The sequence below is a fragment of the Triticum urartu genome, chromosome 4A (assembly GCF_056163025.1).
Source record: "Triticum urartu cultivar PI428250 chromosome 4A, HENAU_Tu73, whole genome shotgun sequence".
In the NCBI taxonomy this organism is placed as follows: domain Eukaryota; kingdom Viridiplantae; phylum Streptophyta; class Magnoliopsida; order Poales; family Poaceae; genus Triticum; species Triticum urartu.
Genome location: NC_141876.1, coordinates 134,715,043 through 134,730,176, shown reverse-complemented (window position 1 = coordinate 134,730,176; position 15,134 = coordinate 134,715,043). Strand labels below are relative to the sequence as shown.

The 15,134-nt window shown below is 42.1% G+C and overlaps 2 protein-coding genes across 2 annotated transcripts; both read left to right on the top strand.

The window, feature by feature from the left end:
• Positions 1–8,834: 8,834 nt before the first annotated feature.
• Positions 8,835–12,082, top strand: LOC125531034 (uncharacterized). The gene is made up of 9 exons (XM_048695444.2): positions 8,835–8,992; positions 9,125–9,246; positions 9,816–9,912; positions 10,029–10,088; positions 10,351–10,413; positions 10,514–10,714; positions 10,796–10,898; positions 10,987–11,204; positions 11,595–12,082. The coding sequence occupies exons 2-9, from the start codon at positions 9,125–9,127 to the stop codon at positions 11,682–11,684; spliced, it is 954 nt and encodes a 317-aa protein (XP_048551401.1). The 5' UTR covers positions 8,835–8,992; the 3' UTR covers positions 11,685–12,082.
• A 1,144-nt stretch (positions 12,083–13,226) lies between these two features.
• On the top strand, positions 13,227–14,846 carry LOC125531033 (uncharacterized). The gene is made up of 4 exons (XM_048695443.2): positions 13,227–13,635; positions 13,870–14,059; positions 14,177–14,407; positions 14,518–14,846. Exons 1-4 carry the CDS (start codon positions 13,286–13,288, stop codon positions 14,776–14,778), a joined length of 1,032 nt encoding a protein of 343 aa, XP_048551400.2. The 5' UTR covers positions 13,227–13,285; the 3' UTR covers positions 14,779–14,846.
• Positions 14,847–15,134: the final 288 nt, after the last annotated feature.

Here is a 15,134-nt window from a genome sequence, read left to right as displayed (position 1 = left end):
ATTATTCGCCTTGCTATATGGGATGGTAAATCTGAGTGACTTACCTATAGTAGAGAGACGACGATCAAAACTTTGTTTAAGCCTTAGAATGGTATAGGTATTTTTCCCTTGTACAAGGCAGATTTTGCCAACCGTAGGTTATACGGTGAGGATCAACCCAGACCCATTTCCTGCAGGAGAAACCATAAATTGTTGACCATCATGAGATATCGATTAGTTGTTTAGTACTGGCGCCAGAACCGTCAGGTAAGAAGACCCAGTCTTAGAATAACCTTACCAAGATGAAAGGACAAAAGAATTGTGGTAAAGGTTATGCCACTACCGGAAGAGCCTGGATAAGGAATTATCCTAAAGATCTGAGAAGACCGACACTGTTAACAATATGGATGAAGTATATGAGTTTTGATGGAACCGTAACCATGCTTCTAAGGGTGGTAGCACCCCAAACCCCCTCCTGCGACAATTGATGGATTTTGAGAAGACCTCGACCCTAACCTATTTCTTTCTAGCCTCTCCGAATCTCGAGGACGAGATTCATTTTAAGGGTGGTAGGTTTGTAACATCCCAAAATTCTAAATTTTGGAATGTTATATTAAATAGATAGATTTGATTGATTGTTTGATTGATTGACTGAAAGTGAGTGAATTCGAAACTTTTTGAAAGTTAAATGAGAGGGAATAAAATGACTTTCCCAAACTTTCATATTTGCTTTCTGATCTCCATGAATTCAAATTCTTTTCAAATACAAAACCCTTGAGCGAAGATGATATGACTTTTTCCATTTAAATTAAATGAAAGGGTATTTGAAAATAATTGAATTTCATTTAGAAATATTTCAATTCATAAACTTCATGCAGCTCAATGATTTTCATGAGAGAAGATAAAATGACTTCTTCAAATTATATGAAATATGAGTTGGGAGTTTCAAAGAATTAAATTCAAAGTTTTTTTGAATTTATTTTCAATTTGGAGTTATTTGAGTTTTATTCAAATTATTTTTCTCCAAAAATAAAATATATGGAAATTAGGGTAACATGATTCCCTACAACAGAAAATTGGAGAGAAATAAATTTGAAATCATTTTGATATTTTTAAAATGCTTTTTATTGGATTTTATTAGACCAGTAGCACTCTTTGAATTATCTAAATTTGTGTGGATTTTATTTGGCATTATAAAAATGTTCAACTTGTAGAAAATCTTTTTTTGAAAATTTAGATATATAATATGCCTATATAAAGTTTTATTTTTATTTTCGTTTTTCAATTTATCGCATTCTGTAAAAAAACAAAAAACTGCACATGCGCCTGAAACTAACTGTTGCTCACGTGCGCATCATAGTACCAGCGGGCGCCCTATTTTTTTTCTTTATCCTATATGGGCCAGGCCCAGCCAGCCTTTTCATTTTTTTTCTCTTAGGCCGATTTTAAAAAAAAATGCAGCCGCAGCGTGCGCGTGCGGCCGGCCGAAGGCCTTTAGGCCCATCCGCCTCTTTTTTCTCTGTTTTGTATATTTTCGTCTACATTTAGTCCCACATTGCCTAGCCTTTGACCCCTAAGCCTCTTTTCCACCAATAAATATAGACCCATAGAGCTTCCAAAAAACCATCCGATTCGGGTTAAATCAATATTTTGGTTTGACTAGATTCATTTAAGAAAAATATTTTTCTCCTCTCCGGCGCGACTTCTGGAAGTTGTCTCCTCTCTCCAAAATTGTCTTCTCTGCCTTATAAAGATATCTTTTTTTGTTTTTTTCTTCTTATACCTTCGTAGTTTATTATTTTTAGACTAATATGATAAAATAATTAGATTATCAATTAGTCTACGTATTTATACATTAGACCCTAGCCCGTAGCTATTTTTTTCTTTCGTAAAATAGCTTGGCCCTGATTTTTTAAATAGCCATAACTTTTTACTCGTTTGTCCAAATCCAACGAAACCAATGCCCACTTCTTCGTTATGATCTCCTCTATCCAGTAATCCAACTCAAACATGTTTTTGAAAAGTTTAAACTTTAAATTAGATCAGATTTGAATTCAAACTTCGTTTGATCATAACTTGAGTTTCGTAGCTCCGTTTGAGTTGATTCTTTTTGCAAATCGAAGCTCTTGACCTAAACTTTTTGATAAGGCCAAATTCAAATAATTTTGGTACTGTTAGAAATATTTTTATGTTGCAAGAGCTATTTTCTTGATTTTGATGTTTTCCGAATCGACTTCTTCGATCTTTCTGGTCTTCTGAGTGATTGCTTATGTGAGGTTACTATTGCTTGCTCCCGATAGATTGACCGGAGTGTGACGAGTAGAGCTATCAAGATTTTTGAGTGCGAATCATCTTCATCAACATTGCAGGCAAGTTCACACTTTGATCATACCCCCTTTCATCCCAGTTTTATTGCATTAGATCAATCCTCAAACATTGCATGATTAGGATCTAATTAAATTGTGGGATGGGAAGTAGTTGAGGTAGTACCTATTACCTGTTTGTTATCAAACCCTTGGGAGTTACTATTACGTTATGCTTATAGTGCCATGCTATGCTCGTAGACGTGGATTGGGTTTTGAGAGTATCCATGACCGATGTGAGATTGTTAATTAATGGTTTACTTAAGGTGGCAACTTAAACACACATCTGGGTGAATTGAGGTACCTGGTTATTCCAGGATTGCCTGTCTAGGCACCTAGGTAGACCAGGATTGCCTATTTTTTTATGGACTTCCACCCAGGCTCAAAGGGATCATGAGATTATTCATACTAGAAACTTCCGTGTGCAGCCACAAGCTATTATGGGCTCTAGCATAGTTGATTAAGTCGTGTGAACTCTTACAGTGGTAGACTAGCAGATGTAGGGGTTGTAGGTGGTACGGTCTACCCATCGTAAGGTGCAAACGCTTCTGAAAGACTATGTCTCGGTCATCCATTTCTCAAACACCTTGTAGTGCGAGAAATCCAACGAAGCAGATCAAGTCTTGTGGGGAAAAGTGTGCAAACCTCTGCAGAGTGTATAAACTAATCATGGTTAGCCGTGTCCCCGGCTATGGACATCTTGAGTATCTAGTACTTGGATTATCATGTGAATCTCATCATGTTACTTTAAATTAATTTTGTTGGGTTTAATGATGTTACTTAATTGGGATTGAGAATGCTGTCAACCATTCTCAATGTTCAACAACCACCATGATAGTTAAATAAAAATTTATTCCTTTGCAGTAGGAAAAATTGGCTTTTCGCAAAAACATATAACCATAGAGCTTTTCCACCAGCCATATATGCATGTAGTGATAGCCATTGTTCATCATTCTCTATGGTGTGAATTTGCCAGTACATTCAATGTACTGACCCTTTGTGGCTGCAACGTCTCATGTTGCAGGATTTCTTACAACGAGTAAGTGATACGTTAGGGTTACGATTTCTACACTCAACTTTGCCGTTGGTGTTGATGGGAATCCACAACCTTGTTACTTCCGCTATTTTGGATTGAGGTAATAGTATTTACGTTACTTTTTACATGTGATTTACCTCTGTTATAAATCCTCGAGTACTGTGTGTGTCAGCATACCGATCCAGGGATGACACTTAAGTATAGAGACTTGACCGTCTGAGGTCGGGTCGCTACATATCAGGACTAAGTTCATGATAAATTAAAGTTTAATTAATCATATTACTTAAGAACTCCCACTTAGATATGCATCTCTCTAATCATCTAAGTGATCACATGATCCAAATCAACTAAACCATGTCCGATCATCATGTGAGATGGAGTAGTTTTCAATGGTAAACATCACTATGTTGATCATATATACTATATGATTCACGCTCGACCTTTCGGTCTCCAGTGTTCCGAGGCCATATCTGCATATGCTAGCCTCGTCAAGTTTAAACCGAGTATTCCGCGTGTGCAAAACTGGCTTGCGCCCGTTGTATGTGAACGTAGAGCTTATCACACCCGATCATCACATGGTGTCTCGGCATGACGAACTGTCGCAACGGTGCATACTCAGGGAGAACACTTATACCTTGAAATTTAGTGAGAGATCATCTTATAATGCTACAGCCGAACTAAGCAAAATAAGATATATAAAGGATAAACATCACATGCAATCAAAACACGTGACATGATATGGCCATGATCATCTTGGGCATTTGATCTCCATCTCCAAAGTACCATCATGATCTCTATCATCACCGGCATGACACCATGATCTCCATCATCTTGATCTCTATCAACGTGTCATCACATGGTCGTCTCGCCAACTATTGCTCTTGCAACTATTGCTATCGCATAGCGATAAAGTAAAGCAATTATTTGGCGCTTGCATCTTATGCAATAAAGAGACAACCATAAGGCTTCTGCCAGTTGCCGATAACTTCAACAAAACATGATCATCTCATACAAAAATTTATATCTCATCATGTCTTGACCATATCACATCACAACATGCCCTGCAAAACAAGTTAGACGTCCTCTACTTTGTTGTTGCAAGTTTTACGTGACTGCTACGGGCTGAGCAAGAACCGTTCTTACCTATGCATAAAAAACCACAACACGGTATAGTGATTGCTTTTTGATCTTCAAAAAGAACCCTGTTCATTGAATCCGATTCAACTAAAGCTGGAGAAACAGACACCCACTAGCCACCTGTGTGCGAAGCACGTCGGTAGAACCAGTCTCGCGTAAGCGTACGCGTAATGTCGGTCTGGGCGGCTTCATCCAACAATGTTGTTGAATCAAGAATCAACTAGTGACGGCAAGAAATATGTATATACCCACGCCCACAACTCCTTTGTGGTCTACTCGTGCATATGACATCTACGCATAAACCTGGCTCTGATGCCACTGTTGGGGAACGTAGTAAATTCAAAAATTTCCCTACGCACACGCAAGATCATGGTGATGCATAGCAACGACATGGGAGAGTGTCATCCACGTACCCTCGTAGACCGTAAGCGGAAGCGTTATGAGAATGCGGTTGATGTAGTCGTACGTCTTCATGATCCGACCGATCCAAGTACGGAACATACGGCACCTCCGAGTTCAGCACACGTTCAGCTCGGTGACGTCCCAGGAACTCCGATCCAGCAGAGCTTCGAGGGAGAGTTCCGTCAGCACGACGGCGTGATGACGATGATGATGCCGCCGACGCAAGGCTTCGCCTAAGCACCACTACGATATGACCGAGATGGATTATGGTGGAGGGGGGCACCGCACACAGCTAAAAGATCAACTGATCAACTTGTGTGTCTTCTAGGGTGCCCCCTCCCCACATATATAAAGGAGGAAGGGGAGGCCGGCCGGTCTCTCTAGGCACGCCAAAGGGGGGGAGGAATCCTCCTCCTAGTAGGAGTAGGATTCCTCCTTTCCTAGTCCTACTAGGAGGGGAAAGGAAGGAGAGGGGGAGGAGAAGGAAAGAGGGGGTGCAGCCCCTCCCCTAGTCCAATTCGGACTAGGCCCATGGGGGGGGGGCGCGGCCAACCCTCGTGGCTTCTCCTCTTTTTCCCTTAAAACCCACTAAGGCCTATATGTACTCCCGTATTCCCGTAACTCCCCTGGTACTCCGAAAAATACGCGGATCACTCGGAACCTTTTCGATGTTCGAATATAGCCTTTCAATATATCGATCTTTACGGCTCGATCATTTCGAGACTCCTCGTCATGTTCCTGATCTCATCCGGGACTCCGAACAACCTTCGGTACATCAAAACACATAAACTCATAATACCGATCGTCACCGAACGTTAAGCGTGCGGACCCTACGGGTTCGAGAACTATGATCATTTCCGGACAATAACCAATAGCGGAACCTGGATGCTCATATTGGCTCCTACATATTCTACGAAGATCTTTATCGGTCAAACCGCATAATGGTATACGTTGTTCCCTTTGTCATCGGTATGTTACTTGCCCGAGATTCGATCGTCGGTATCCCAATACCTAGTTCAACCTCGTTACCGGCAATTCTCTTTACTCGTTCCGTAATGCATCATCCCGCAACTAACTCATTAGTCACATTGCTTGCAAGGCTCATAGTGATGTGCATTACCGAGAGGGCCCAGAGATACCTTTCCGACAATCGGAGTGACAAATCCTAATCTTGGTCAATGCCAACTCAACAAACACCATCGGAGACACCTGTAGAGCACCTTTATAATCGCCCAGTTACGTTGTGACGTTTGGTAGCACACAAAGTGTTCCTCCGGTATTCGGGAGTTGCATGATCTCATAGTCATAGAAACATGTATAGTTATGAAGAAAGGAATAGCAATAAACTAAACAATCATCGTGCTAAGATAACGGATGGGTCAAGTCAATCACATCATTCTCTAATAATGTGATCCCGTTAATCAAATGACAACTCATGTCTATGGTTAGGAAACATAACCATCATTGATTCAACGAGCTAATCAAGTAGAGGCAAACTAGTGACACTTTGTTTGTCTATGTATTCACACATGTACTAAATTTCCGATTAATACAATTCTAGCATGAATAATAAATATTTATTATTGCTTCTAGGGCATATTTCCTTTATTTACAAGGTGGCCACAAGACATCAGGGCCCTGTTGTCTTGTGGGCGCCTCGGGCACCGTTTGCGTTGATTCTTTTTCTCAAAAATCACATATATTTTAAAAAAAATCTCCATAAAAATTTATCACGTTTGGACTTCGTTTGGTATGGCTTTTTTGCGAAACAAAAACTTGCAAAAAACAGAAACTGGCAGTGGGCACTAGATTAATAAGTTAGTCCACAAAAATAATATAAAAGTGCACCAAAACCATATACAACTATTGTAAACAAGACATGAATACTCATAAATTATAGATATGTTGGAGACGTACCAACAATCTCCTTGCCAAGTTGGGTGCAAGCATTTGTAGTGTGTTTGTGTGCAACTGATGTTTACATTGTTAGCTTGATGAGTCCTACTAGTTTGATAAACCTTGATTCTTAACTGAGAGAAATACTTTCTGCTCTTGTGCTACATCACATTTCCTTTTCGGAGAATCCAACAACTCCTACGGGAGTAGCAGAGACATACCTTCACACGTCCTCCAATGACGCTAAAAGCACCGTCGGGGCGAGTTAAAGTCTAATTTAACTCTTACAACATCCGATTAATCAAATAAAATAGGACAACAAAACCCCACAAATCTCCATGTAAAATTAAAAGATGTATGAGTTAGATGTGATTAATTCTCATCCAGATGAGAGTTAGGGCTGGGCCAAAAACTCATAGCTCATGAGCTTAATGAGCGCTCGATAGTTCAACTCGTTAAACTCGTAGCTCACTTAATAAACATAGTCAATCACATGTTTCAGCTCGTTAGTTACTCGTTATGCTCGTTAGTAAAACACAACACATGATCATGTTTTACATGACAAATTTCATGGTACATCAACCCATCTATTCAATCTAATTGATTCATCCCAACCCATAGGAGGAAGCAAACTAGCTTACCTCCTACTATAGTCATCATATTCCTTCTAGAAGTTACACCCACACTCTAATCCCATAGGTTGTAACACGCCGTAGTCTGTTAACAAGCGCTTGTGAGTGATCACAAGCTTAACGAGTTTTTAGTGAGCAGAGCCAAACATGATTTTCGATCGTTAATTTTAATGAGATCAACAAGCCGAACCATAACAAGCCGACCAGCTCGTTAATCCAGCCCTCCACGCCCCTTACAAAGTATCGCTCTCAAATCTCAAAATGGTATCCAACTCAATAAAAAAAGTAAAGTCTCAAAATGAGTAGAATTAGCACCCGTTTAGTAATTGTTGATGTACCTTTTCCAGGAAGAAAATCTTATACGACCTGGTCGTACGCACCGTCTTGTGAGACCCCATCGATCAGATGACGCGTGGCTTCACAAATCTCAAAGCAACAAAGAACGCATCACCGTCTTCTTCCTTAATCCTGAATCCCCTTTTCTTCGCGGCCACCGCTCGATCGTCGTTGTCGCCGCCGCCAACACTCGCTCGTCGCCGCCGCCACTGCCAAAACTCTTCTACTCGCTCTATGGCAGAAGCACCGGAGCTCCATCCCCGCTGCTCTCCTTTGCCATCCACGGCCATGCTCCTCGTCCCCCAAGCTCAAGTAGAGCCCCAACAAATTACAAGAAATGTGTTGATTGAGTCATCTACAGGGGCCGAGACGTAGCGAACATAGGCCCTGTTTGTTTCGGCTGTGGATTTCTAAAAGCAGCCGTGAAAAATTTGTTGTGAAAAAACAGCTGTGAAAAATTTGATGTGAAAAAGATATAGGTCATTTGACAAACTAGCTGATACAACTTTTTCAGATTTTTGGCCCGCAGCGGAATCAGATTTTGGAAAGCACGTCCTGGACTGCTTCCGCTTTTGATTTAGATTTTGACAGCAGATTTCTGGAATCGGATTCTGCTGGGTTCGTCTTTTGATTCAGATTCTGCTGCACGGCAGCGGCAGCGGAATCTGTCAATAAAAACTGAACCAAACAGGGCCATGGTAACACACCGGCGACGTTAATTTGGCCGCAGCCAAAGGATACATGCAGCATGCATAGTGCGCCGGCCGTGCCGTGAGTGGAGGTGCCCACGAACATCGCCGTAGCCGGCGGGGACAAGCTGGGGTGGTGTACCTGGCGTGGAGGGGCACTCCGGCGGCGATGTGCCGTGGCGCATCGCAACTGCGGCTGTAGTTTGGGGGCGCTGGAGATTAGAGACGGCTGTTGCTTTAAGATTTGTACCGCCAGGTGTCGCACAGGGCAGAGGGTCTCACGATCGGTCCTGTACGACCCGGTCGTATAAGATCGGTCCTACCTTTTCCACGACTCTGACATGTTGTCCCCGCATCCGCCTATTTGACCCACTAATCATCTAGTCCCCCTTAGCACGTGGCAACGGGCGCCTTGGCCCCTTCTCGTGTTCTTCTCTTCGAATCGAGATCACGACCGCGAGTGGACAGAGAGGCGACGCGAATCCCCCCAACCTCAAATTTGCCACTCGCCCTCTTCCAAAGGTAACATCTTGATCGAGTTCCCTGCGGCGGGCACTTCAGATCGCTTCTTCTCCACCCCCACTTTTCCGTTGTTGTAATTTTTGCGTAATTGTTCTGACCTTTTTGTTTCTGGCTTGGATTCCGTTCTGTCAGATGGCTGCTTCGGCGGCCTTCGCGGCGGTGGCGGTCATGATGCTGGCGGCAGCGCACTTGGCCGTTGCGGCGGCGGCTCCGGTGACGGCCCCAGCCTTCCTCTGGGCGCCTGAGAACTATGGGTATGCTTGATTGGGCTTCTCCCAATCTTCTCATTATGTCCACGTCTAGATGGATGTCTGGTGCTCGATTTGTCGGCCGTCTTGAAAATTGCGCTTGGTTACACACGATTAGCTCAATTAGGACTTAAATGCCTTAATGTGAGTTTCTATTTATAGATTCACATGGACAGAGATTCTATAAAACTGCATGTTCCTCCACTACTTTGCTTAGAAAGAAAAAGAATTAGTTTCTGCAACCTTGCACAAACATAGAGATTGAAGCATAGGCATCGGTTAAGGACCTGGGTTAAACTGGCATTTAATTTGCCTAATTAGCACCGCAAAATCATTGGTTTCCTTATTTATTAACCGAACCATCTGTGACCGCTAGTTCATTTTGGATATATATACAACCTTGACCTTTTGATGACAACCGCTTATATGGCGTGTTATGAACTGTTACAAGACTAGTCGATTTTATTATATCGTGTTCATTTGTGGAGAACATTTATTTTAATAAGATTATAGTATTGCATGCTCCCTGTTTGGGTTTAGATCGCATCTCATGCTGCTACTTCCTCCAAATTCAGTTCCCACGAGGCTAAAGGAGTAGTCCACTATCAGACAATGTCACCGGCAAGTTTAGCAAAATCTGTTCTTGATGAAGGTGGCTGGTCAAACTTGGTGGTGAGTTTTCCTCACATATCTCCATTTGCAAAACTTGAGTTCTTATCCAACTATTCAAGCACCAATCCTTGTTTTACACAGTTAAATAATTCCTGACGTTGTGGTTTTGTTGGTAGTGTTCAAGGGAGGGCTCTTATAAGGCTGTTGACATTGCAGTTGTTTTTCTTGGCTCGAAGGTACTATCTACTGGAAACTCATGTCTGTTACTGTTTATAAATATGCACTGTTTGTTATTGAAGCAAAACTCATATGTACCTGAAAGCTGAAATGCATTTTTCTAGATATATCTGATTAACAGTGTTGATCAATTCCAAGAGACCATGAAGTTTCCTTGTCCTCCATGTATTAAGCTGTGTGGCAAAATTGTTAACTGAGCGTAGTACTTTGTGTGGAATATGCTCATTCTTATATTGGTGCTGACATATGTTGTTCCCTTAGCTACAATCGTCAGACATCTCTAAAGATAAGCAAGCTGATACATCTTTGGCAGACACACTAAAGGTAAGCACTGGCACTCTTGTGTTTTATCCCTTTTTTGTTATTTGTATTGTCAATGCATAAAAAAACTAACTGTTGATAATCTGTATTCTTCTTTTACCAGCTCTCCTTCACAGGCTCAGAGTTTTCCATGGCATTCCCTTATGTTGCTTTGACAGATAATGACAAATTGGAGAGCTCATTGCTATCTGGACTTGCTGAGAATTGTGACAATGATTTTCACGGAAACCACATCACATACACAGACACGTGTACTGTAAGTGGTGAAGATCTGAAGAAACATCAAAGCATGGATTCTATTCGCGTATGTTATCTTAGCTTTCTCTAAGAGAACTTCTTTCCTTTCTTCTATCTTCATTTCATATTGACAACATATACATTCCAGGACTTAGTGATGTCACGGGAGAGAAGCAATCCAAGGGGAAAGGCTGATCTAATTGTCTTCTGTAATGGTGGTTTCAAGGATTTAGATAATGCAAAATCAGAAGGTTACATTAAGTGAACTAGGTTTTGTTTGTCCACCTTGAACTCTAGTATAACTTCAACCTGACATTCTTCTGTTCTATCCTACATCAGGGGAGTTGCTTTCCGAGCTGGTTTCTGTGCTGAAAATGTCTGAGGCCAGATATACAGTTCTTTATGCTTCCCAACCCTATGGTTTACTGGAGAACCCTTCCAACCTACCATTAGCCAGGTATCTTGCAGAGAAGACCAACACTACTACTAAATCTGGCCTAGGCAAATGTGATGGGGAGTGCCTAGTAAAATCAAGTCTTCTGGAAGGAACTTTTGTTGTAAGTTACCTGGACTCTGTTTTGTTACTGGTCACTTCTTGTGCTCTGGCTGTTTATTTTCCTGAAATTTTGTATCAGTTTATTAGTACTAAATATAACTCTATTACCTTCACTACAGCTGCCAACTACTCCCTCCGTTCCTAAATATAAGACTTTAGAGATTTCAATATGGACTACATACGGAGCAAAATGAGTGAATCTACACTCTAAAATGCGTCTATATACATTCATATGTAGCCCGTATTGAAATCTCTAAAAGGGCTTATATTTAGAAACGGAGGGAGTATGTTGTTGCGCCTTTGACCTGTAAAATGCTCCTCTGCAGTTTGTAGAAGATTACTGCTCTTGATATCCTTGTAACATTTTCTCACACTTGCCTACAATCTGCAGGGACTAGTGCTGCTGATCATTTTGATATCAGGACTCTGCTGTATGATGGGAATCGATACCCCCTCGAGGTTTGAGGCTCCCCAGGATTAGGTAGGAGAGTACAAATCCCATAGAAGCCTGCCAGATATGAAAGCTCAAGGCAGGCGTGAGAAATACAAATAGCCAATTTGCACTCTGGATATAAGTTGCCTCATACTTCCTCCGTCCCAAAATAAGTGTCTCAACTTCGTATTAATTTGTGTTGAGACACTTATTTTGGGACGGAGGGAGTATATGTTACCAAGACACGTGACCGATTTTTTGTATAATATTATTACATCTCGGACCTATGACCGACCAGAAAGATGTAGCTGAGCTCAAAACATATTCTTATGCCAGGCTTGTGTTATACCAACCCCCCCGCTTCAGGCATTTTCTGTGAATAACCTGGAATTCAGGTAGTCAGTAAAATGGCATTGTCCATGAATAAAATCTTTTTTATTTATTTAGTACTGGTTGCTTCATGTTCGCACGGCCAAGCAAGTGATGGCATCTATGATCAGTACAGGTACAGTTATTACCACACATGCATTCTGATTATTTGCTGCACTCAATTGTGGTTACTGGAAGTCAGAAACTGAGGCATGAAGTGTTTTGCGTAACCAGCTTTTTTACATGTTAGAGTTTGATTGATCAACCATTTGTCTATTATCGCGAGTGCTCCCATCATTAATTAGGTTTTCTTTACATGAGTCATTTTTCTTTCCGCTGTCGGCTCGGAGAAAACAACAAAACTATACGTGATTCACAAATGCACGGGATTCCACTGATAGAAGAAGCCAATGGCTATACAGAAATACATAGAACAAAGGTGAAAGCATCACACATTGGCGGTAGTAGTACGTGATTCACGAACCGGATCGGCCGGACCTTGTTTGTTGCGCGCCGACGTGCATGGAGCGAGAAAGAAGACATCAGGGAGGAACTTGAGACTGCCGTTGGACATTGCCTGCTAGCCGTGTGCGTGTCAAACTTTGCAGAAAGGACACCGTGTATCTAGACGAACCGTAACGTGAAACACGACCCTGATATGAAAGCGATGAACGGGGGACCACCTTAGAGCACGCGCGGTGTGGGCTGGTGCAGCTTAAGCTCAGGAGCAAAAACATTTTGGCTTAAATTGCTCAAATTCAATTTAAGACCGGATTCAGAACAAACCCGCACAACAGAAGACATGTACAAAATTCAAATGAATCGATCTACTGTGCCAACACATAATTATATCCAACTTCAAATTCTTCCATGCTGTTTTCAGCCTGAGGGCAACATAGCGGTGTGCTTCTATTATTGTCTAAAAATCTACTCTGGTGCAAATAGCCAAATAGTAGGCGTTTCCGTTAACAAACGCCAACTTAATATGGAACTGAGGGAGTAAAAGGAAAACATGAACTCCGGTGCAAATAGCCAAATAGTAGGCGCTTCCGATATCGGACGCAATCGTCCAATATGGACCAAGCGATGCTGCCCGAGACGGTTCGTGATAAACGCCCTTGTTGGATAAATTGATTTTGAGGGCCATGCATGTATCAACCACTTGTGTCAGGATATATATCAACGTCATCTGCCTTGTACATCTATAAATAGGCTCTTCCCTCCATCAACCCACGACATCAACAGACACACATACACACACAATCCTGCCTATAGCCACCATGTCTCCTCAGCCTACCTTAGCCACCACCACCACGCCTGCTACTGGGCCTAACGCTTCCTATTTCCAAGCAGCTCCTGTTAGCCAAGAGACTATCCAGCGAACGGAGGTTCTTCTCCACCTGTACGCCTACCAGCACGCCCAAGGAAAACCAAATGCTAACCAGACTGTCATAGTGGATCCAAAGCTCCCTGCGTGTTTCGGTGCCCTTGCTGCTAATGACTGGACCATATATGATGGCACTTGCACCAACGCTAACCTTGTTGCGCACGCTCAAGGTTTGCACATTGGTGCTGGTATGACCAAAGAAAATTGGTTCATTTGTTTCAACATGGTGTTTGTGGACCAAAGGTTCGACTTTCTTTTCGAATGAAATGGCCAGTGAGTGTAAATTTAGTGTGTGTATTAATGAAAGCTGTTAAGTTACTGTTATTTAGTTTTATTTCCTAGCATGTTAAGTTTCTAATACAGTTGATGCAAACATATTTAGTTTGCACACGAAATAAAAGCCGACTAAAATAGTTTGAACTCTGTCACCACAAAATCCGCCTCGATTAATTTGTCAACTACATATACTTGGCATAGGTTTATGGGTTCCAGCTTCAAGGTGATGGGAGATTTTCGAGGAAACGCAGGTGAATGGGCAATTGTTGGTGGGACGGGAGAGTTTGCATATGCACAAGGTGTCATAACCTTTAACAAGACCTGGTCGGCCCAGGCAAATGTCAGGGAGCTTCATGTTCGTGCTTTGTGTCTCTCCTTCTCAAAAGCACCGGTGAGTTCCTTGAAATGTATATGTCCTTGCTCTCTTTTAGTGAAATTTAAAACTTGATTTTATCAACACAAACCTAGCTTATACCATGCATATATATAATCATGATTATTACAATAGGAAACACCTTGCTCAAGGACACCACGACGGAGCTCTGTCACCAAGATCGGCCCATGGGGTAAAATAAGTGGGGAATTTCTTGACGTTCCCACGACACCGCAACGTCTAAAGTGTGTGACCATCCGCCATGGAGTTGTCATTGATTCACTTGCATTTTCCTTCGTCGACCAAGCTGGTGGACAACATAACGTTGGCCCATGGGGTGGGCCATGCGGGCACAACAAGGACACAGTGGGTTCATGCTTTAAACATTTTTCCTTTATGCATGCATTTTCGAGCACTCATAATGTATTTCATGCATGCAGATTTAATAATTTGGTGATCTCTTTTCCTCCATGCAGATCGAGCTTGCTCCATCGGAGATTGTGACAGAAGTCTCTGGAACAATTGGTGTATTTGGAGAAGCCAATGTCGAGTATAATGCCATAACATCACTAACCATTACCACAAATGTCCGGACGTACGGGCCCTTTGGAGAACCGCAGTGTACTCGTTTCAGTGTTCCCGTGCAGGACAATAGCAGCATCGTGGGTTTCTTCGTGTGCGCTCGGAAATACGTGGAGGCGCTCGGGGTTTACGTGTGTCCACCTGTTTCAAACTAGTCCCGAAGTGTTTCACACTCGGTGTGCCTTCCACCTTTCTATGTTGTGCCAATAAAGGAGGTTATATACTTTTGGTGTAATGCTACCCCAAACCCCCCCCCCCCCCCCCCCCCCCCCAAAAGCGTGATGGAAAATAAATAATGAGGCACAGGCATGCACATATTTTTATGATAAACATATATTTGCCTCATTCATCAAGACATCTCACACATGAAAACAAACAGAGTTTACGGAATTACCAAATCTCATCTAATTAAGATATACAATGTCTCATCTAAGTTGTGGACCGCTGGATCTAAATCACTGTAAAATTCGGGCAAACGTGATCCCGTGTCACTTTGTCGCACGCGTCCCGC